The following is a 23,239-nucleotide window of genomic DNA, read 5'->3' as shown; positions in this document are numbered from 1 at the left end:
CCCAAGATGATTTATCCAAATCCCTTCTTTGTTACCTCCCTTTAAACACCCAATATTATTCAAAACCTAGTGTATATTCCTTCTGCGTAGGTGCTCTACATTCTGGAGTTAAGTCAGTCCATTGAAGATGGCTGGGCATGTTTCCATTCTCTCTCGGAGTTCCTGCTAACTCAGCCGCTCCTCGGCCTAGGCATTGCTGATGTCACTCCTCACCGTTCACGCAACCTTTCTGGAAACAATGGAGATGTGCCAAGCAATGATGGTGGTGAGTTGTACAAGTATGGCTGTCCTGTAACAATTATTGTTAATGTAGTTGTGTGTATTCTGTTTTGCATCTGTGTATTTCATTTGCAAAATTGTGGGTCAATTCTGAGTAAACGTTAATTGTTACCTCCACCATCAAAGGTGGATGGAGGTTATGTTTTCACCTGCCTGTCTGTCTGTTTGGCTGTCTGTGCAGGATATCCCAAATTGTTAAGGACGGATTCAGATGAAATTTGGTGGACATGTATGTTGGGTGTGTGACAAGAACGAATCTATTGGATTTTGTTGAAGATCCAGATCCTATAATTTTTATTGTCTTCACCATTGAGTGATGGGGTCAAAATGATATACCGTACAGCATGTCTTAAAAAAAAGTGTGGACAGATTTTTTTTTTAGTGTGTACAACAGAGTCAAGGCTCCTGGAAGAGCTAGAGCACAGAACGGATCAGGACACAACATAACAAAATGAACAGCAAGCAGGAGAAGGGTAAAATGCCAACAGCAGGGTGGCGGGAGAAAATAGATGGAGACAAATAAACAAGGAATTTGGGTAATGATGAGGGGTAAGGGAGAACGCAAGGGGTGGACAACATTGAAACGGAAGCAAATTTTTGGGAGGGGTTGCGGGAAGGGGGGGGTTTCTAAGTTGTGGAAAAGATCATTGTTTTGGATGGGGGATGATTTGCGGTGATGGGGAACAGCTGTCTTGAAGACCTGGAGGGATTAATGAGGTTAAGAGAGTGTGGAAGACAGTTCCACAGGCAGGAAAAAAGAGAAACAAATGAGTGTAGGTGAGCGATGGTTCTGCATTTTGGCAGTTTCTCCCGGAGGGGGTTCCTGGTGGACCACGTGCGTCCTGCAGATACCTGGGGGGAGGTGAGGGAGAAAGCACGGAGAAGGCAGAGGATGCAAGACCAGAAATGACTGAAATTATTTGAGAGGATTGTTGAGAAAGTGTATGTGAGGGTTTGCAGTACGGTCCTTTCAGATTATGACAAAACTTGGTGGATGACTTGGATAAGTGACACGAACAAGCAGATTCGATTTTGGTTCAGGTCCCGACCCGGCCCATCAGTGGGATACCAAACGTAAACTGTTCAGCCTGGCGGAGGTATTCACTCGACCGCGTGCCGTTCTAGTTATTTTATGCCTCTTTTTACTTGTAAAATCGAAGATTTTTCAAGTACAGCAATACCCCGGCCTACGTCATTAATTGGTTCCATAAGCCGTGACGTAACTCGGTGTTTGACGTAAACCGGGCGTAATGCCTTAAAAATGCCTTAAAATGAAGACAAACACCTTAAAACTAGAGTAAATAACTCACGAAAGTATATAACTATCGCTAAACCTTAAAGAACACTAAAAACACATTTTAGTCATATTTTTTAATGAGTAATGAACACAATTAATAAATGAATTTGTAAAGAATAATAAATAAAATTAATAAAATTATGTTATTCACCACTTGGCGTCTCTTCTGAACACAAAAAACACATTTTAGCCATATTTTTTAAAGAGTAATGATCACTATGTGCGGGGCTTCTTCGGCGACTCATCAAAACTAGTAGAGGCCTTGCGTTTCTCGACATTAAGTAGGAACTGATCCAAAGTCCCTTGAATTGTGCGCTTCTTCTTCTCAGTTAAGATGGTCCTATACGGGAGAAAAAGGTTGCTGGTGCCATTCATCATTTTTGTGAAATGCTCGGCGTTTGGGTCTTGTGCCTCAAATATTGCAAGACACTTGGAGAGGTGACAAAAACCTTTCTGCATTTCGGCTACGGTGAATTTCCTTGGCTCTGGTTCTGGAAGCTCATCCTCTTCGCGGCGCTCTTCCTTCAACGCCATTAAGTCCTCATTAGTTAAAGGCTGCTTGTCTGCCTCGATCAAACCGTCGAAATCCTCCTCCTCCAACTCCATCTCCAGGTCAGTGCTGAGGGAAACCAAGTTTTTAAACTGGCGCATCAAACCCCGTGAAATCATTAACAAGGTGGGGGCACAAACGCTTCCACACCCCATTCATCGCCGACTGCGTAACCTCCAACCATGCAGCATTGATGTTAAGCACTGCCTGGTAGATGTTATAGTTTTTCCAAAACTGCCGGATGTTGATGCCTTCCTCCTGAGATGTTGCATCGACCCTGGTCCATAGGCTGGATGAGCGATGTGGTGTTGGGTCGCAAGTACACCACCTTCACATTGGGGTCGAAATCACCGAGGTTAGTGGGATGGCCAGGTGCATTGTCCAAAATCAGCAGCAATTTAAATTGAATTTTCTTCTCTCGACAACAGCTCTAGACAGCCGGGATGAAATGATTGATGAACCATTCTTCAAAAATTATGACGGTTACCCATGCCTTCATATTATTCATCCAAATGACAGGAAGAGACGCCTTCGGGATGTTCTTAAGTGCCCGGTCGTTCGCCGCATGATACACCAAGAGCGGCTTCAGCTTGCAGTCGCCGGTGCAATTACCCCCAAGCATTAGCGTTAGCCGCTCCTTCGCGACTTTGTAGCCTGGCATGGTCTTCTCCTTCGAGATAAAGGATCTGTCGGGCATCCTCTTCCAAAAAAGGCCCGTTTTGTCGACGTTGAAGATCTGCTCGAGCAAGAATCCCTCGTCCTCAATGATCTTCTTCAATGTGGCAGGAAATTCCTCGGCGGCTACGGTGTCTGCAGCTGCGGCTTCGCCCTGAATCTTGACGTTGTGCAAGCTGAAGCGCCGTTTAAAGTGTGCAAACCATCCAGAGCTTGCAACGAAGGTTTAGTAAGGGCATTTTATGAGATATTTCACAAATCTGTTAACTAAATTGTTACCAAAAAATTTCTTCACCAATATGTTTGTAACGGTGTGTAATAACATGTGTTAAAATGTTGAAGTTCAACTCCCGTGGGAAACCCAGAAAAAAAGCTGTTGAATTCGGGTACCGAAAAATTATTTTCGAGAATTTTTTTTTTTTTAATCGGCCCTTAAGTAACTTATGAGGGGTCAAATAAGGGTTTTTCATGATTCTGAGTTGATTGTTAACATTTATATTTTCATTAGGGTCTCCTTCAATAACTGGGAGGAACTCGATCTATGTGCTCTGCGCTCTGCTTTGCATCATTAGCATGGATTCTCTTCATCCAGCCATTCCAGTTGGAGTGTGGGAACTCAGGATCGTTGGCTTTGATCACCCACCCCGCTGCCCAGAGTGTGTCACCTGGAGTGAGGAGTGGCTGATCATGAGCCAGGGAGGAGGAAAGCTCAGCGAGGGGGAGAAACATGATCGCGTTCGTTCCTATCTGTTTCCTGTTCGTAAATGGAATAATCTTTACTTCAGTTCCTCTCAGGATCTTAGCTTTGTCGAGTGCCTTCAACTTCACCCGGGGGAAAGCTGCTGTTGTCTGTGTATCTGGCAAAGGTGGTGCCGGAGAGGTGACTTCGATCCAACCCATTGAGTGAAAGGGAGTGTTTCCGTGAATAGAGACAATGTTTAAATCTATATTGTCTCCAACAAACTGAGTGACTGCATTGTTTGTTTCCCCAACCTCCATAAAGACCACCTGATCATTACTTGACAATTCACTTTCACTGGCTGGCACTTTGGCTGTCATCACTGATTGATCCTCAAGCGCAGCATCAACCGCAACCTCATCATTGATCTGTTCATCGGTTTCCTCCACAATGGTGTCAAGAGTGCCAGAAGTATCTGGAACATCATCTCCACTCCTACTATTAAGGAAGCAGTATTTGTAGTTTTGTGTCTCCGTGTAAGACTCAGTGTATCCCAGCCGGTGGAACTTGTTGAGCATCCATTTTGACCCTAATCTATGATCAAGTTGTATGGCAAGCCCCATTTGGTGTGGCAATACTCCAGACCGAGGTCGACAGGCCTTAATAAAATTCTGCCCCCAAACGGCAACTCTTTCGTCTGTCTTGACAATCGGTCTCAAGAACATCTGAAGGCTTGCAGGAACAAGTGTCAGCTGACTATCGATGTCAGTCATACTGTGTGTGGTGGGGTATGACTTTGGACCTAAATCAATCAAGGCAATATCATTGGATATGAACTTGAGTGCCGTCTTTATGATCTGAGTCTTCTCATCTCCATGGTCAAGATTAGCATGATGCACTCGCAGAATATTGTCGGTGCCATCTTTGAGACAGAGTACATCTGCCCTTCTTTCCTGTGTTGTGAAATACAAGGTGTCTTCGTATTTCTCTAGAAGTTTTATCTTTAGCCAATGCTTTGAATAAGAAAGGCTCTTCTCTGGTGACTGATCAAACTCCTGCAGCTTTTCATGGACTTGGTCCATGTTCATTACCCCATGCTCTAATTCTGAGTCTAACCATTCGCAGAATTCAATAAAAACTGCCTCTCGCTCCTCATCAATACTCCTCTGTCCTCTCTTCCTTTTTCCTTCCTCATCAGTCTTGGACAAACTGTCACCTCTCGCAAACATAAGTTTGCATCGCAAATGGTAGTGTTTCTTCTGCTACCAAGTCGTTGATCCCTTCCAGGCGTCCAGTGACTTCAGTGCCCCAGTCATCCCCGCGACTCCGTGCTGTCTTCAGCAAGCTTGCCTTCAGTGTATCTGCAGTCAAATTATCTGGCACTCTGTATTTCTTTCTAGCTTGTGCTGGATTATTTTTGTAGAGCTGGGCTGGTTGGTTGCAAAGAATGCATACATCCTTATACAGGAGGTCAACTGACTGTGATCTTCTAGAACTGCAGCCAGTTGATGAACTGAACTCACAAGTAGTGCGTCTTCTCTTCAACTTTGATGACTCTTTCTCTGCCTTTGATGCTTGAGCTGACTTCTTGGTGGTTGCAACAAAGTTGTTGTACAGATCATTTTTACACTTCTGGTGGTACCTCAGTTTTCCTTCCTTTTGAGCCTCCTTCATACGTTCCACAACAGTAACATTTTCGACAGTTTCTGCTTGTTTCAATAAAGTTGAGTATCCCTTTGGAGTTGCCTGTATGAGCCTTTCAGCTGGTGTATCCGAGCGTGCACAGATGAAGCAATTGAGCACAGGTGGAGTAACGTCTTCATCCATATTGCTGGACTCCATGTCCTGCAAAGTAGAAAATGAGATATATTTAGAAATTATTTTTCCACAAAGGAGTGTCTGTGGTGAAATATAAATGTTAACAATCAACTCAGAATCATGAAAAACCCTTATTTGACCCCTCATAAGTTACTTAAGGGCCGATTAAAAAAAATAAAAATTCTCGAAAATAATTTTTCGGTACCCGAATTCAACAGCTTTTTTTCTGGGTTTCCCACGGGAGTTGACCTTCAACATTTTAACACATGTTATTACACACCTTTACAAACATATTGGTGAAGAAATTTTTTGGTAACAATTTAGTTAACAGATTTTCATATGTTTCCCTTACTAGTTGTGTCCTTATCCTCCGGGTACTTCTTCAGAAGATCCTGGAACAAAGACTTTGCCTTCTCCTGTATCAGCAGCTGGCTCGTTGGTATGCGTTCATGGGTCTGGCGTTCGATCCACAACGAAAGGAGTCTCTCCATCTCGTCGAAAATCTGACCCCTCTTCACATTCATGACAGCAGTCTTCGCCGACGGCGCTTTTTCAGTGACGTATGCGAGAATACGTTCCCTATCGTGAATGATGGTCGATACCGTCGACCGTGGCAGCCCTAAGGCATGCGCCATCCCATCACTGATACTTTTTCACCTTTTTCATACCTTTTAATCAGATTTAACTTATCTTCCGCCGTAACCACATTACGCTTGGAAACACTAGCACTATCCTTCTTAGGACCCATGGCTAACACAGACACAGTAAAGGAATAATCATAAAAATAACAGCGAAAGGCAAAGCAAGCACGCGACCACAGCACAGGACAAAATGCATATGGCGTCGCCTTTGTTTTGAATGAGAACCAGCAGCCACGAGTACGTATACTGTACGTACATGGTAAAAATATTTTAATGTGCTTTTTATTGTTTTTTTAATTGTTTTTTAGCTTTTTATTGTTAATTTTTATGTACTATTTTATTTATTTTCAATGTATTTTTAAGGAAAAATACATTTTTTTCACGTCCTCTTATTATGATGTAGGAGTGACGTAAAGTCGCACATAATGACCTTCGCTGAACTGAAATTTACTCTAGAAGAGTAGTGTAAAGTCGGATTTGACGTAGGTCGAAATGGCGTAAAACGGGGTATTGCTGTATATTGGTTGGTCTTGTGTGTTATTCTGTCTGTTTGTCTGTTTGTCTGTCAATCGCGTACAGGTCACAATTTTAAACCGATCTTCACGAAACTTCACCAGATGGTAGAGTTGGTCAAAAGGAAGAAGCCTATTGTTGTTGAAGTCAAAGGTCATCTTGTGGTTAAATTTCTGAAATTGTCATTTTTCATCTGATTGACTTGAAAATTGAACATCATTTGCATACAACAACACACAACAACGTGCATTTTAAGGCCATTTTCCCTGCTAGAGCGGGGGTTAGCCTTGGGGTCCCCATGACAATCTTCTCCATCTTGCCCTATTTTCTGCATCTCTCCTTGTTAACCCCCTTGCCTGCATTTCTTCTTCCACCATCATTGGCCAAGTCTTTCTCGGTCTTCCCCGTCCTCTACTTCCTTCTACATTCATTTCCATCACTCTTCTCAACCAGTCACTTTCATCCTTCCTCAACACATGACCAAACCATCTCAACCTGTTCCTCTTCACAGCATCAATCACAGGCTCTATTCCTACGCATATTCCTATGCATTTGCATATTGTCACTAAATTGGGAAAGCAACTTTTTGAGGTCAAAGGTCAACTCAAGGTCAAATGTCTAAAGTCGTCAATTTTCATCTGTAAAAATCATCACTTTTCATCCTATCACCTTATGGATTAAACAGCAATTACATCGTGCAACACTATTCGTGGTTTTTCACGAGCTCAAAAAAAAATCTCCCGCCAGCAGCGCACATGACACTAATAAAAACATCTTCCACGCGTCACGTCACGCATAAAGCAGCTGTATGTGCGAATAAACCATCCACCAGCGCATGATTCGAGTTTATTTTTGCGGGCTTATTCATGGTTTTTCGTGGGCGTATTCGTGGTTTTTCTGACCTGCTTTGACATTTGCGCCATGTGCTTCGCGTCGCGTATTCATGGTTTTTCGCGGGAGTATTCACAGTTTTTCACGGGATTTTTGATTTCCCCTTATGAATCACAAACTGCCAGGAATCTAGCTCCGCCTCCCTTCCCCCTTCCCTTTTCCCATTGAACAATGCCTCCACATTCGCAGATTCGACATTCACGGCATTTTCCAAGATTGTATCCCACACGAATGTCGGGTTCAGACTACTTTTATTAGTCTGTGAGGGCATGTTTCCAAGCCAAGGCACGACATGCTTAAATAGGCCGAAACAAAATTGAGGTGTAAGAACCCAGCGGTGAGAGAGGGCTGACCAAGATGGCGCACCGCCATTTTGGTAAGGCTTATTTATTAATTTTTTTTATTGTGATGAACATCACCCCGTAAATTATCTTCAAAAACGGTGTTTAGGCACTCAAACACCCATTTTTCATTCATGCACTCCCTTGGAATTTGATAAGTACACATGCAAAGTTTGGAGCCGATAGGTTTCATGGTTTTGGAGTTATGGAGGGAGGAGAAAGTTATGCAGAACACACACACACTGCCTTTTATTTTTATGCCTCCGTCCGCGAAGGTGGACGTAAGCATTATGTTTTCGGGTTGTCCGTCCGTCTGTACGGGCTAAACCTCATTTTTCTCAGCAACCACATGTCCGATTGAGACAAAACTCTCGGGTAGGAGTGACCCCCATGCATATTGTTTTTATGATAATTGTGATGTCATAGGTCACGTGGCATGGCAGCCATATTGGATTAAACACAAATAATAATAAAAAATATTTATCGGAAATGGCTGAATGGAAAAATTTGAAACTTGTCACATTGTCAAGTACTCCCAATGGGGAACAAAGGCATGATAATGATGACCTCATCGGTGAAGTTGTATCCCAGCCAAAAATGTTTTAGTCGAATTCCTTATCCTATAAATCTGAAATTGCATGCACATGATCCATAACACATTTGTATTGAAATATTTTAATTTATGACATCATAGATCACATGGTTTGGCAGCCATATTGGATTTAACCTAAAACCTTAAAATAGATCTCCCAAACCACCAAATTCATTGACTCTAAACGTTACTTGTCATTGACTAGGCATGGCGATTAAAAGATGACCACGAAAACGTCATTGGTCACATGGTTTGGTAGCCGTCTTGGATAGAAAAATGAACCTTTATCAACACGAAACTTCACAAACATGTTCCCCTACCATACATATGCAGAGTGTACATTTTTTGAGGTCGTATGTCACATGGTGTGGCAGCCATATTCTTTGAAAGCCGATAATTTAAAAAAAAATCCTTCTCTGAAACCGCTTCACCGATCGATGTGAAACCTGCCATGGCTGGTGAAAATGTGATACTTGAAAACAGCTGAAGGGATTTAAATCAAACTTGTTTATTTTTAGGACAGTGAACGAGGGCATCTACCCATTGTAGGACTATGCAGAGGCATATTGGCGACAGTCACATTGCTCTAGTTATAAATAAACCTACTCCGAATTATATTTTAAAGCAATTTGACAGCAATTTTATACCTATTTGTTAAATGACAGGTTTAAATGTCTAGGATTATGCATGATGTGTCATATGCTGCAGTAAGGAGTTGCCTAAAGACCTTACCAAGTGGACATTTTCATTTTGCTTCAGATGGGAGTGAGGAGACCCTTGCAGCTGGAGGTGTATTGATAAAACTCACTTCAATTAATCCAAGGTGAGGCCGAAAATTTTGTGTATATCTGGTTATGCAATATGATTAATTTATATTTCGATGGTTCCGTGAACAAGCACTCCCCAAAAGCAACGGCATCCAACATAAGGTCCAGAGTTAGTTATTTCATTAGTAATTGTTCATATAGTCCCTCCCTCTGTGTGGTGGTTTCATGGGTCAATATGAGTTGTGTTGGGATTAGCTAGGTTTTCCTCCTTTTCTCCTCATTTCCTTTTAAGCAAGTCATCCACAAATACTCGTACAACCTAGAAGCATGTCAGGAGCCAAATCTTCCTCATTCTTCCCTGCTGCCTGGATTCGTCAGGGCAGTGCGGTCACCGTCAGAGTACCAATTGGTCCCTGGCCCTTTTCCTCTTGGCTGTCTTTTTTTTTTTTTTTTTTTTTCTTCCTCTTTCTCTCTCTCTGTCTCTCTGTCTCTCTGTCTGTTGTGGCCCTGACGACGTGAAGCCGAGGTACACACCATCCTGGATGTGGCGGATCTCTGAGTTGCTCCTGCGAGATCGATCGGCTGTCTCCGTGCCACAAGATTATTCCAGAGAACTGTTTGAGGCTGCACAACAATAGCAACACCAACAATCTCGAAACACCTGTGCCACAAGAGTGCCGTTTCCCATAAACAGCAAGAAAGTCAAATCCCAAGTCTGAGCCTTACCACCTGCGCCCGTTTCCCGTAAACGGCAGCTAGGCCTTTCCCGTGAACAACAAGTATGAGTCAAACATCTGCACCGAAATCCCGGTAACCACGCCTAGAGGGTCTTTTGATCCTTGGCAAAACTCCGCACCATCAAGCAGCTATAATAAGCACCACGTTTCAGATGTTGGACAGGTGATTTTTGGCGTAGGAGGTGATTTTTCGCTTGGTGATTTTTCGCTTGGAGGAGGTGTGCAACAGAAGACTGAACGGAACTGGAGCGGGCTGAACCACGCCAAAGATGGCGGAGCGATGGGCGAGATTTTAAAGACAAGAGCATTGCATATTGATGGGGCAAAACCCATATAGAAAGCCCCGTCATCCCAGGTAAACGGTAATTAGACAGAGGACCCTGGGGGATTTGGTTGACGAATTGGTGTTCCCGGTTCTGCCCCCGTCAGAGTTATCTGTGCTCGGTGACCTCAGGTCCGGGAGTCCTGGAAGTTCGAGGCAACCCCCTCCCCAACCCCTTTCGTCCCACTTCGTAATGGGACCGTGTGTGTGTGTGTGTGTGTGTACACATACACACACACTCACACACTCACACACACACACACACACACACACACACACACACACACACACACACACACACACACACACACACACAAACACACACACAAAACAGGCATTTTAAGGCCATTTACCGTGCTAGAGCGGGGGTTAGCCTTGCAGGCCCCATGACAATCTCTCCATTTTGCCCTATTTTCTACTTCTCCCCTTGTTTAACCCCCTTGCCTGCATTTCTTCTTCCACCACCTTGAGCCAAGTTTTTCTCGGTTTTCCCCGTCCTCTACTTCCTTCCACATTCATATCCATCACTCTTCTCAACCAGTCACTTTCATCCTTCCTCAACACATGACCAAACCATCTCAACCTGTTTCTCTTCACAGCATCAATCACAGGCTCTATTCCCATCATCTTTCACAATTCATCATTTGTCTTCCTCTCTCTCAACGATACTCCACACATCCACAGAACCATTCGCATTTCCACTTTTTCCAGCCTTCGTTGCTGCTCTACGTTCATTACCCATGTCTCGTTCCCATAAATCATAACATATATATATATATATCTCATACAGGTTTATTTCAACTCAAATTCGATATATCATTTCATATTAAACAGTCGCTCACATAGCTTTAGACTTGGTTGAAAAAAACGGGAAGAGAATCCCATGAAAGTTTCCGTTTATAGAACAAAATGATTTCTCAAAGGCCTGTAAAATAAAGCCCATTCATTGAGTCACCCTCACGATTTTATCTCGAATTCACCATGTGATTTAATTTTTATCGATGGTTTTAGACTCGGTGTCAGAAATAATTGAGAACATTCACCCACACACGGGAAAATACAGAGATATATTTTTTAAAATCGCGCTGCGATGATACACGAAAATACACCACCTAAAATAACAGTCGGGGAAAATGTCGACATATATTAAAAATTCGCTTTTTCTTTTCCGTTAAGATATATTACTTTTACTTTTGATGACAAACTATTACGATGACAAACTATTACGTGACAAACTATTTACTGTTACGACACAAAAACGACATATATTTATTCGTTCTTATTTTATCCGGAAGTAAAATATGTTTCAGGAAATTACCGAGAGATATTTCTTCCTTTTTTAAATTTTATTAGTTATGTGCGCATACACTTTAAATAGGTTTATTTGAAATCTTTAATTTTCACAATGTAATTTACTTGCCATTTGTCATTTGATGATTACGAGACACTTCCTCTTGAGGATCGTGACAATTCATGCGCTGCGTGGAAACTTCCATTTCCAAAATGAATGAGACGGTCGATGAAGAACGCAGACTTGAACAGGATGCAGCAAGAAAACGAATGAGACGGGCGAACGGGTCCGTCGACGAACGTCAATGCAGACTTGAACAGGATGGAGCAAGAAAAAGAACGAGATGGGAGAACCACACAGGATGCTGTTGCAACAACGATGAGGAGGGTTGGAGAGGAGCGAGGGGTTGGAGAGGATTTAGGGGTTGGAGAGGATTTAGGGGTTGGAGAGGATTTAGGGGTTGGAGAGTGAGGAGCTTGGGGTTGGAGAGTGAGGAGCGAGGGGTTGGAGAGAGAGGAGCGAGGGGTTGGAGAGTGAGGAGCGAGGGGTTGGAGAGTGAGGGGCGAGGGGTTGGAGAGTGAGGAGCGAGGGGTTGGAGAGTGAGGAGCGAGGGGTTGGAGAGTGAGGAGCGAGGGGTTGGAGAGTGAGGAGCGAGGGGTTGGAGAGTGAGGAGCGAGGGGTTGGAGAGTGAGGAGCGAGGGGTTGGAGAGTGAGGAGCGAGGGGTTGGAGAGTGAGGAGCTAGGGGTTGGAGAGTGAGGAGCTAGTGGTTGGAGAGTGAGGAGCTAGTGGTTGGAGAGTGAGGAGCTAGGGGTTGGAGAGTGAGGAGCTAGGGGTTGGAGAGTGAGGAGCTAGGGGTTGGAGAGTGAGGAGCTAGGGGTTGGAGAGTGAGGAGCTAGGGGTTGGAGAGTGAGGAGCTAGGGGTTGGAGAGTGAGGAGCTAGGGGTTGGAGAGTGAGGAGCTAGGGGTTGGAGAGTGAGGAGCGAGGGGTTGGAGAGTGAGGAGCGAGGGGTTGGAGAGTGAGGAGCTAGGGGTTGGAGAGCGAGGAGTTGGAGAGTGAGGAGCTCGGGGTTGGAGAGTGAGGAGCGAGGGGTTGGAAAGCGAGGAGCGAGCGGTTGGAGAGCGAGGAGCGAGGGGTTGGAGAGCGAGGAGCGAGGGGTTGGAGAGCGAGGAGCGAGGGGTTGGAGAGCGAGGAGCTTTTGGGTTGGAGAGTGAGGAGCTTTTGCGTTGGAGAGCGAGGAGCTTTTGCGTTGGAGAGCAAGGAGCTTTTGGGTTGGAGAGCGAGGGGTTGGAGAGCGAGGAGCGAGGGGTTGGAGAGCGAGGGGTTGATGAGCGAGGAGCGAGGGGTTGGAGAGCGAGGAGCGAGGGGTTGGAGAGCGAGGAGCGAGGGGTTGGAGAGCGAGGAGCGAGGGGTTGGAGAGCGAGGAGCGAGGGGTTGGAGAGCGAGGAGCGAGGGGTTGGAGAGCGAGGAGCTGGAGAGCGAGGAGCGAGGGGTTGGAGAGCGAGGAGCTAGGGGTTGGAGAGCGAGGAGATAGGGGTTGGAGAGCGAGGAGCTAGGGGTTGGAGAGCGAGGAGCTAGGGGTTGGAGAGCGAGGAGCTAGGGGTTGGAGAGCGAGGAGCTAGGGGTTGGAGAGCGAGGAGCTAGGGGTTGGAGAGCGAGGAGCTAGGGGTTGGAGAGCGAGGAGCAAGGAGTTTGAGAGGAGAGTGAGGAGTGATTGGAGAGGAGTGTGAGGAGTGATTGGAGAGGAGTGTGAGGGAGAGGAGTGTGAGGGATTGGGGAGGAGTGTGAGGAAGTATTGGAGAGGAGTGTGAGGAGGAGTGGGATTGGAGAGGCGTGAGGGTGGAGAGAGGATAGTGTCAGGTGGAGAGGAGTGAGGGGTCACATATTATGTGAAATAAATCAATTGTGTTCATTACACCATTTCTGGATCTGATGAATTGCCAGTAACCATTTTGTAGAATTTACTGTGCAGCATCTAAATCGATATGTCCAAATGTCACACACGCCCATGCCTGCGGGAATCCCACGGGTGACCCCACTTGTATGTATGTATGTATATATATATATATATATATATATATATATATATATATATATATATATATATATATATATATATGTATATATGTATATATGTATATATGTATATATGTATATATGTATATATACAGTGGGGAGAACAAGTATTTGATACACTGCCGATTTTGCAGGTTTTCCCACTTACAAAGCACGTCAAGGTCTGTAATTTTTATCATAGGTACACTTCAACTGTGGAAGACGGAATCTAAAACAAAAATCCTGAAAATCACATTGTATGATTTTAAAGTAATTAATTTGCATTTTATTGCATGAAATAAGTATTTGATACATCAGAAAAACAGAACTTAATATTTGGTACAGAAACCTTTGTTTGCAATTACAGAGATCAGACGTTTCCTGTAGTTCTTAACCAGGTTTGCACACACTGCAGCAGGGATTTTGGCCCACTCCTCCATACAGATCTTCACCAGATCCTTCAGGTTTCGGGGCTGTCGCTGCGCAACACAGACTTTCAGCTCCCTCCAAAGATTTTCTATTGGGTTCAGGTCTGGAGACTGGCTAGGCCACTCCAGGACCTTGAGATGCTTCGTACGGAGCCACTCCTTAGTTGCCCAGGCTGTGTGTTTCGGGTCGTTGTCATGCTGGAAGACCCAGCCACGCCCCATCTTCAATGCTGTTATTGAGGGAAGGAGATTGTTGGCCAAGATCTCGCGATACATGGCCCCATCCATCCTCCCCTCAATACGGTGCAGTCGTCCTGTCCCCTTTGCAGAAAAGCATCCCCAAAGAATGATGTTTCCACCTCCATGCTTCACGGTTGGGATGGTGTTCTTGGGGTTGTACTCATCCTTCTTCTTCCTCCAAACACGGCGAGTGGAGTTTAAACCAAAAAGCTCTATTTTGGTCTCATCAGACCACATGACCTTCTCCCATTCCTCCTCTGGATCATCCAGATGGTCATTGGCAAACTTCAGACGGGCCTGGACATGCGCTGGCCTGAGCAGAGGGACCTTGCGTGCGCTGCAGGATTTTAATCCATGACGGCGTAGTGTGTTACTTATGGTTTTCTTTGATACTGTGGTCCCAGCTCTCTTCAGGTCATTGACCAGGTCCTGCCGTGTAGTTCTGGGCTGATCCCTCACCTTTCTCATGATCATTGAGGCTCCACGAGGTGAGATCTTGCATGGAGCCCCAGACCGAGGGAGATTGACTGTCATCTTGAACTTCTTCCATTTTCTAATAATTGCGCCAACAGTTGTTGCCTTCTCACCAAGCTGCTTGCCTATTGTCCTGTAGCCCATCCCAGCCTTGTGCAAGTCTACAAATTTGTCCCTGATGTCCTTAGACAGCTCTCTGGTCTTGCCCATTGTGGAGAGGTTGGAGTCTGATTGATTGAGTGTGGACAGGTCTGGAGACGGCTTTGCGGTCGGTCTTTGCGGTCTTTGTGGTCGGAGACGGTCTGGAGACGTCTTTTATGCAGATAACGAGTTCAAACAGGTGCAGTTAATACAGGTAATGAGTGGAGAATGGGAGGGCTTCTTAAAGAAAAAACTAACAGGTCTGTGAGAGCCGGAATTCTTACTGGTTGGTAGGTGATCAAATACTTATTTCATGCAATAAAATGCAAATTAATTACTCAAAAATCATACAATGTGATTTTCAGGATTTTTGTTTTAGATTCCGTCTTCCACAGTTGAAGTGTACCTATGATAAAAATTACAGACCTTTACGTGCTTTGTAAGTGGGAAAACCTGCAAAATCGGCAGTGTATCAAATACTTGTTCTCCCCACTGTATATGTATATATATATACACAAAGAATTAAGTTAAGCACCCCCCCCCGTTTTTTTACAACCTCGCACATTACAAGTTTGTTGTCGTCAAAACAGTGTAATATACCCATGATATTGCTATATTTTCTGGAGAAGTGATATTATGGTCACATAAAAACATAACAATCATGCCGTTTTCAATATTTTATTCTGAATAATTTAAGGTGAAATTTTGTGGGAATTTTAGGCATATTTTCACCTCAATTTAAGTATGGAGCTATAGGTCCATCACGGACAGTGTGGATGACGTTTATGTTTTCTAACGTACAGTCATAGTTCTGAGAAGACCTCTAGCGATCTTTGCGTCAATAACGTGTGTAGGACCCACGTGATCGGATCACTGACTCAACCCTACGTCTCATAGACCCTGTAAGCCGTCGTATGCGTTGCTGTGGCAGGTTGTTCCATTCCCGATGTAATGCACGTTCCAATTCATCCAGATTGGCTATTGGAGGGACCATCTTCGCAATTTGTCGTCCCAACATGTCCCAAACGTGCTCGAGGGGGTTCAACCTGCCACAGCAACGCATACGACGGCTTACAGGGTCTATGAGACGTAGGGTTGAGTCAGTGATCCGATCACGTGGGTCCTACACACGTTATTGACGCAAAGATCGCTAGAGGTCTTCTCAGAACAATGACTGTACGTTAGAAAACATAAACGTCATCCACACTGTCCGTGATGGACCTATAGCTCCATACTTAAATTGAGGTGAAAATATGCCTAAAATTCCCAAAAAATTTCACCTTAAATTATTCAGAATAAAATATTGAAAACGGCATGATTGTTATGTTTTTATGTGACCATAATATCACTTCTCCAGAAAATATAGCAATATCATGGGTATATTACACTGTTTTGACGACAACAAACTTGTAATGTGCGAGGTTGTAAAAAAACGGGGGGGGGGGGGGGGTGCTTAACTTAATTCTTTGTGTATATATACACACACAGACTTGGCCATTTAATATGGAATATTTTTTTTCTTGACTTGGGTTTACTTTCTTAAGTCAGTATATCAAGATGGTGAGTTTCTTTTACACTTTGGTGATTTATTTGTTAAAAGAACCATGTCACTGATTGTCTGTCGCAGCAAGAAGTCAACAACAGGATTATATCACAGGTGGCGTGGCAAAATGTACGGACAGGTGCATTTGATGATTGGCTTCACAGTCGGGTATAAAAGGGTTGTTGCGTTCTGTATTAGTGGAAAACAACTGCTGCACGTCTCCAAAAGTTATTGCCGCTTCCTCAGGAGATGGTCCGTCAACTCGACAATGCTGTTTGTCATGGAGTGGTGGCTTTACGAAATTACGGCATGAAACAGCGTGCTATTGCTCGGCAGTATGGCATCACTCAAGGTCAGGTGTCAAAGATCCTGAAACGAAATGCCCAGAGGGGTGTCCATACTCCAATACCGAGGCCAGGACGACCCCGCAGAACCACAAGGAGGGATGATCGCCAGCTGCACCGGTTAGTCCGCAATGGCCGTACCAAGTCAGCTAATCGGCTTCGGGCTGAGTGGCAGCAAATGACAAATGTGCCTGTATCCAGAAGGCTAGTCAACCAACGACTGGTTCAAGCAGGCTATCATGCCAGGCATCCCCTGAGAAAGCCACGCCTGACCAGACAACACCGCCAGCGCCGATTGCAGTGGGCCAGAGAGCACCGCCAATGGCAGCCAGGACACTGGAATCACGTGATCTTCAGTGACGAGTCTAGATTTCTGGTCTATCGTCAAGATGGCCACGTCCGAGTGCACAGACAAGTGCATGAAGCCTAAAACAAAGATTGTATAGTGCCAAGAGTCCAAGCTGGAGGTGGTGTGGTGACCATTTGGGCTGCTTTTCATGCAGGGGGCAAAACTGACCTGGTTGTTCTGAATGGAAACCTGAACCAGTTCAAGTACAGGGCCATTCTGGAAGAAACATTGCTTCCATTTGCTGGTGCAGCCTTTCGAGGAAACGTTGTCTTCCAAGATGACAATGCACGGCCTCATCGTGCTCGCATGATCCAACACTTTCTTGCTGACCGTGGCGTCGAGCATATGGAGTGGCCTGCCATGTCCCCGGATATGAATCCGATAGAGAACTTGTGGGCAGAATGAATGCATCAAATCGAACACTTGGACCAGCAGCCGACCTCTGTGCGTGAATTGCAGCAGGGTGTGGGTTTTTTTTCAATTGTCACCATGCCAGTTGGCTGGGTGTGGGTACCTCTCTCACCAGCCATGGCTCTTCAGCAAAGGACTTCTGCGACTCACTGGGACTGAAGCAATCTGTCAATTTCCCGACCCGGATCTCAGTCAACGGAGCATCTTCTCTTCTGGATTTGGTTATGACAAACTTCCCTGAAAATGTCTGCTGCTCTTCTTCTGCTCCAATCGGCTCATCTGATCATGTGCTCGTCAAAGTGGACATCTCTCTGACCATTCTCAGAGAACCTCCTCAGCGTCGACGAGTCTGGCATTTCACTCAGGCCAACTGGCACGGTCTTCAAGCAGCCATCAATCATCTGGACTGGTCTCCCATCTCTACCGCCTCTGACATCAACTCATCCTGGGAATTCTTACAAAGTAAATTGCTCTCTCTCATGCACAGATTTATCCCATCTCGTCTTCAGTTGTCATACCCTTCCTCCCGTCCATGGTACACGGAATCTTGTGGTGAGGCTGTTGCCCTGAAACAACTTGCTTTCGTCTCCTGGAAAGCAAATCCAACGGAAGGAAATCTCATTTTCTTTCACAAAGCCCGAAACAAGTGTGTGTCCACCCTCAGGAGAGCCAAGAAACAATATCTCACCGTTCTCAAGACCGAACTCTCTTATCTGTCTCCCTCTTCCAAATCCTGGTGGCGTCTGGTCAAATCTGTTTCTGGTGTTTGTTCCCCCTCCACCCCCTCCCTCACCTCAAACGGTTTAACGGCTGACTCCGCACGTGAAAAATCTGAATGCCTCAACTCTGTGTTTGCCTCTAAATCTTGTGTCCCAAACCCATCCCTCTCTGTACCCACCGTACCCAGTCGTACCCAGCTGCTCCTGGACTCTGTGTCCTTTCCTCCTGACAAGGTGGAAAAGTTTCTGTCAACCCTCGACTCTGATTCTGCAACTGGTCCTGACGGCATCAGCCCACGGGTCCTAAAATCATGTTCTTCTGCTCTTTCACTCCCTCTTTCTGTTCTCTTCACCCTCTCTTTTGCTCAAGGTCATCTGCCATCTGCTTGGAAATCAGCCAACATCACCGCTTTGCACAAAAAAGGTGCAAAGAGCTGTCTCCCTTGACATTTCACGTGCCTTCGATACGGTCTGGCACCCTGCTCTGCTCACCAAACTCTCCTCCTTTGGTATCCATGGAAATCTCCACGCATGGCTGGCGGACTTCCTCTCTGGTCGTAGTCAACGTGTGGCCCTGAATGGGTTTCTCTCATCTCCTCTTCCTGTTCAGGCTGGAGTTCCCCAAGGTAGTGTTCTGGGCCCTGTGCTTTTTCTGGTCTTCATCAATGATCTCTCTGACTCTCTTGAAAATCCTCTCTATCTCTTTGCTGATGACTCTACGCTCTGTCGCTCCATTCCTCATCCCTCAGTTCAGCAGTCTGCAGCCCCCTCACTCTCTGCAGACCTGGACAAAATCACAGACTGGGCAAACAAATGGAACTTGTCTTTCAATCCTGATAAATCTCACACTCTTACGATGTCTCTCCGAAAAGACCGACTGGAAAACCCTCCCATCCACTTTCTGAATAATCCTCTCCAAGAAGTTCTGTCACTCAAGCTTTTGGGTCTCACTATTTGCCATGATCTTTCCTGGGAAAACCACATTTCAAATCTGGCCTCCAAAACCAGTCGCCGACTGGGCATCCTCCGTCGTGCGAAGTCCTTCCTTGGCACACCTGAGCTCCTCACCACATACAAGGCTTTCATCCGCAGCTCTATGGAATACTGCTCTCCCCTCTGGTCTGGTGCTCCTGCCTCACACCTAACCCGTCTTCACGCTGTTGAAACCAAAGCGTTCAGAATCATTGGAATCTCCCGCGATGAAGCTAACTCCAAGGACCTTTCACTCACTCACCGCAGGCAGGTTGGTGGTCTACCGACTCCTCTCTGGCCTTGCCCCCCCAGCCCTCTCTGGGCTCTGTCCCCCAAATATTCCTACAGGTCGCACAAGATCTGCCTGCAACCCTCTTATGGTTAAACTGCCAAAATCAAGACTTTCTGCTCACCTTCACTCCTTCATTCCTCTTTTCTCCCACCTCTGGAACAAACTCCCTCACTCCCTTCAATCCCACTCCTCCCTCCAGGTCTTTAAAACAGCTGTTCACCACCATCTCTTATCCTCCCCCATCCAAAACCTTGATCTTTTCTACCCCCGCTAATTTCGGTCCCCTTGTGTTTTATACCACTCCCCCCCGCCCTCCCCCTCCCACGCCTCCTGCCCCCAAGTCCTCTCCCTCCCACACTTCTCCCTGCTCTCAAATGTTGTGGTTGTGTGCTTCCCCTTCTCTCCCCATCTTGTCTTCCGCTCCCTCTTTTTGTGTGTTTTGTTTGTCTGGTTGATTTGTTTGTGAAATAAATGTTAGCTCTTTCACGAGCCTCGATTCAGTATACAAAAAAAAAAAAAAAAAAAAAAAGGCCCAATGTCACTGCATGGCAAGCGATTCCTGTCCAAACCTTGGCAAATCTCGTGAACAGCATGCCTCAACGTGTACGTGCTCTCCTGAATGCTCGTGGGGGGTTACACGAAGTACTGAACTGTAATTTTACTGTCCGTAATCCCAGTCGTAATTTAACTTTTGTTTTTGTTAAAAAAAATTTTGGCTTATGTGCAAAATAAAGAGATACTTCTGGAAAACATACAGAAGATTAACACAGTACTGTCCATGAATTGAGTTCGATATCAGTTTACATCACTTTCAAGGATCAATTTATTTGTTTCGAAATGTCAAATGTGGTTTTTGTTTCTTTTAAAGGTCACATTAACAAAATCTAGAATAATTTCAACATAATTCCAATGAACTTTTGGTTCTAAGACATCTTGAAAAGTAAGTTCACCCCCACATAAAAAATATTCCATATTAAATGCCAAGTCTGTATATATATATATATATATATATATATATATATATATATATATATATATATATATATATATATATATATATATATATATATATGTGTGTGTATGTATATATATATATATATATATATATATATATATATATATATATATATATATATATATATATATATATATATATGTGTGTGTGTATGTATATATATATATATATATATATATATATATATATATATATATATATGTGTGTGTATGTATATATATATATATATATATATATATATACAGACTTGGCATTTAATATGGAATTTTTTTTTTTCTTGATTTGGGTTTACTTTCTTAACTCAGTATATCAATCTGGTGAGTTTCTTTTACACTTTGGTGATTTATTTGTTAAATGAACCATGTCACTGATTGTCTGTCGCAGCAAGAAGTCAACAACAGGATTATATCACAGGTGGTGTGGCAAAATGTACGGACAGGTGCATTTGATGATTGGCTTCACAGTCGGGTATACAAGGGTTGTTGCGTTCTGTATTAGTGGAAAACAACTGCTGCACATCTCCAAAAGTTATTGCCGCTTCCTCTGGAGATGGTCCGTCAACTCGACAATGCTGTTTGTCATGGAGTGGTGGCTTTACGAAATTATGGCATGAAACAGCGTGCTATTGCTCGGCAGTATGGCATCACTCAATGTCAGGTGTCAAAGATCCTGAAACGAAATGCTCAGAGGGCATTTAGGGGTGTCCCTAAACTCCAATACCGAGGCCAGGACGTCCCCGCAGAACCACAAGAAGGGATGATCGCCAGCTGCACCAGTTAGTCCGCAATGGCCGTACCAAGTCAGCTAATCGGCTTAGGGCTGAGTGGCAGCAACTGACAAATGTGCCTGTATCCAGAAGGCTAGTCAACCAACGACTGGTTCAAGCAGGCTATCGTGCCAGGCGTCGCCTGAGAAAGCCACGCCTGACCAGACAATACTGCCAGCGCCGATTGCAGTGGGCCATAGAGCACCGTCAATGGCAGCCAGGACACTGGAATCACGTGATCTTCAGTGACGAGTCTATATTTCTGGTCTATCGTCAAGATGGCCGCGTCCGAGTGCGCAGACAAGTGCATGAAGCCTACAACAAAGATTGTATAGTGCCAAGATTCCAAGCTGGAGGTGGAGGGGTGACCGTTTGGGCTGCTTTTCATGCAGGGGGCAAAACTGACCTGGTTGTTCTGAATGGAAACCTGAACCAGTTCAAGTACAGGGCCATTCTGGAAGAAGCATTGCTTCCATTTGCTCGTGCAGCCATTCGAGGAAACTTTGTCTTCCAAGATGACCATGCACGGCCTCATCCTGCTCGCATAATCCAACACTTTTTTTTTTTTTTTTTTTTTGTATACAAGATCGAGGCTCGTGAAAGAGCGAACATTAATCACACAGAAAGACAAACCGACACATAAAACATATAACATCGGGAGCGGTAGACAAGATGGGGAGAGAGGGGGAAGGACACAAACACAACATTTGAGAGCAGGGACCGAGAGACATGGAGACATCGAGAGATCTGAGAGAGGGCGAGGGCTTTGGGGGGGGGCATGGGAAGGGGGCGGTGGGAGAGGTATAAAACATATGGACACTGCCAGGACTTCCAGGAAAGAAGTTGGAATTTCAAACAAGGTGGATCTGGGGTGAATTAGCGGGGGTAGAAAAGATCAAGGTTTTGGATGGGGGAAGATAAGAGATGGTGGTGAACAGCTGTTTTAAAGACCTGGAGGGAGGAGTGGGATTGAAGGGAGTGTGGGAGTTTGTTCCAGAGGCGGGAGAAAAGAGGAATGAAGGAGTGAAGGTGAGCAGAGAGTCGAGATTTTGGCAGTTTAACCATCAGAGGCTTGCTGGCAGATCTTGTGCGACCTGTAGGAATATTTGGGGGACAGAGCACAGAGAGAGCTGGGGGAGCAAGGCCGGAGAGGAGTCGGTAGAAGACAGAAAGACCACCTACCTGCCTGCGGTGAGTGAGTGAAAGGCCCTCAGAGATAGCTTCATCGCGGGAGATTCCAATGATTCTGAAAGCTTTGGTTTCAACAGCGTGAAGCCGAGCTAGGTGTGAGGCAGGAGCACCAGCCCATAGGGGAGAACAGTATTCCATTGAGCTGCGGATGAAAGCCTTGTATGTGGTGAGGAGCTCAGGTGTGCCTAGGAAGGACTTCGCACGACGGAGGATGCACAGTCGGCGACTGGCTTTGCAGGTCAGCTTGGAAATGTGGTTTTCCCAAGAAAGATCATGGCAGATAGTGAGACCCAAAAGCTTGAGCGACAGAACTTCTTGGAGAGGATTGTTGAGAAAGGAGATGGGAGGGTTGTCCAGTCGATCTTTTCGGAGAGACATAGTAAGAGTGTGAGATTTGTCAGGATTGAAAGACCTGTTCCACTTGTTTGACCAGTCTGTGATTTTGTCCAGGTCTTCAGAGAGTGAGGAGGCTGCAGACTGCCGATCTGAGGGAAGAGGAATTGGAGCGGCAGAGAGTGGAGTCATCAGCAAAGAGATAGAGAGGATTTTCCAGAGAGTCGGAGAGATCATTGATAAAGACCAGAAAAAGCACAGGGCCCAGCACACTGCCTTGGGGAAATCCAGCCTGAACAGGAAGGGGAGATGAGAGAAATCCATTCAGGGCCACACGTTGACTACGACCAGAGAGGAAGTCCGCAAGCCATGCATGGAGATTTCCATGGATACCATAGGAGTAGAGTTTGGTGAGCAGAGCTGGGTGCCAGACCGTATCGAAGGCACGTGATATGTCGAGGGAGACAGCTCTAATTTCCTGTTTGGCATTGAGGACCTCCATCCATTGTTGAGACAGGAGAAGCAGCATGTCCAGAGTAGAGTGACCGGGTCTGAATCCAAATTGATGATCAGA

At 45.1% G+C, this 23,239-nt stretch overlaps 1 protein-coding gene across 4 annotated transcripts in view; it reads left to right on the top strand.

Annotated features, from left to right (window-relative positions):
• EDC4 (enhancer of mRNA decapping 4) overlaps positions 1-23,239 on the top strand; it is a 143,622-nt gene that overhangs the window by 44,347 nt on the left and 76,036 nt on the right. For all 4 annotated transcript variants that reach the window (XM_068120489.2, XM_068120487.2, XM_068120488.2 and 1 more), the window contains exons 12-13: positions 91-265; positions 9,036-9,099. In XM_068120489.2, the coding sequence (XP_067976590.1) occupies positions 91-265; positions 9,036-9,099 (239 nt within the window). The remainder of the gene's footprint in view (positions 1-90; positions 266-9,035; positions 9,100-23,239) is intronic.

This window comes from Myxine glutinosa, chromosome 6 (genome assembly GCF_964187855.1).
Source record: "Myxine glutinosa chromosome 6, kmMyxGlut1.1, whole genome shotgun sequence".
NCBI lineage: Eukaryota > Metazoa > Chordata > Myxini > Myxiniformes > Myxinidae > Myxine > Myxine glutinosa.
Note: the sequence above shows the minus strand (reverse complement) of the source record. Positions and strands in the feature narration are given on the sequence as shown.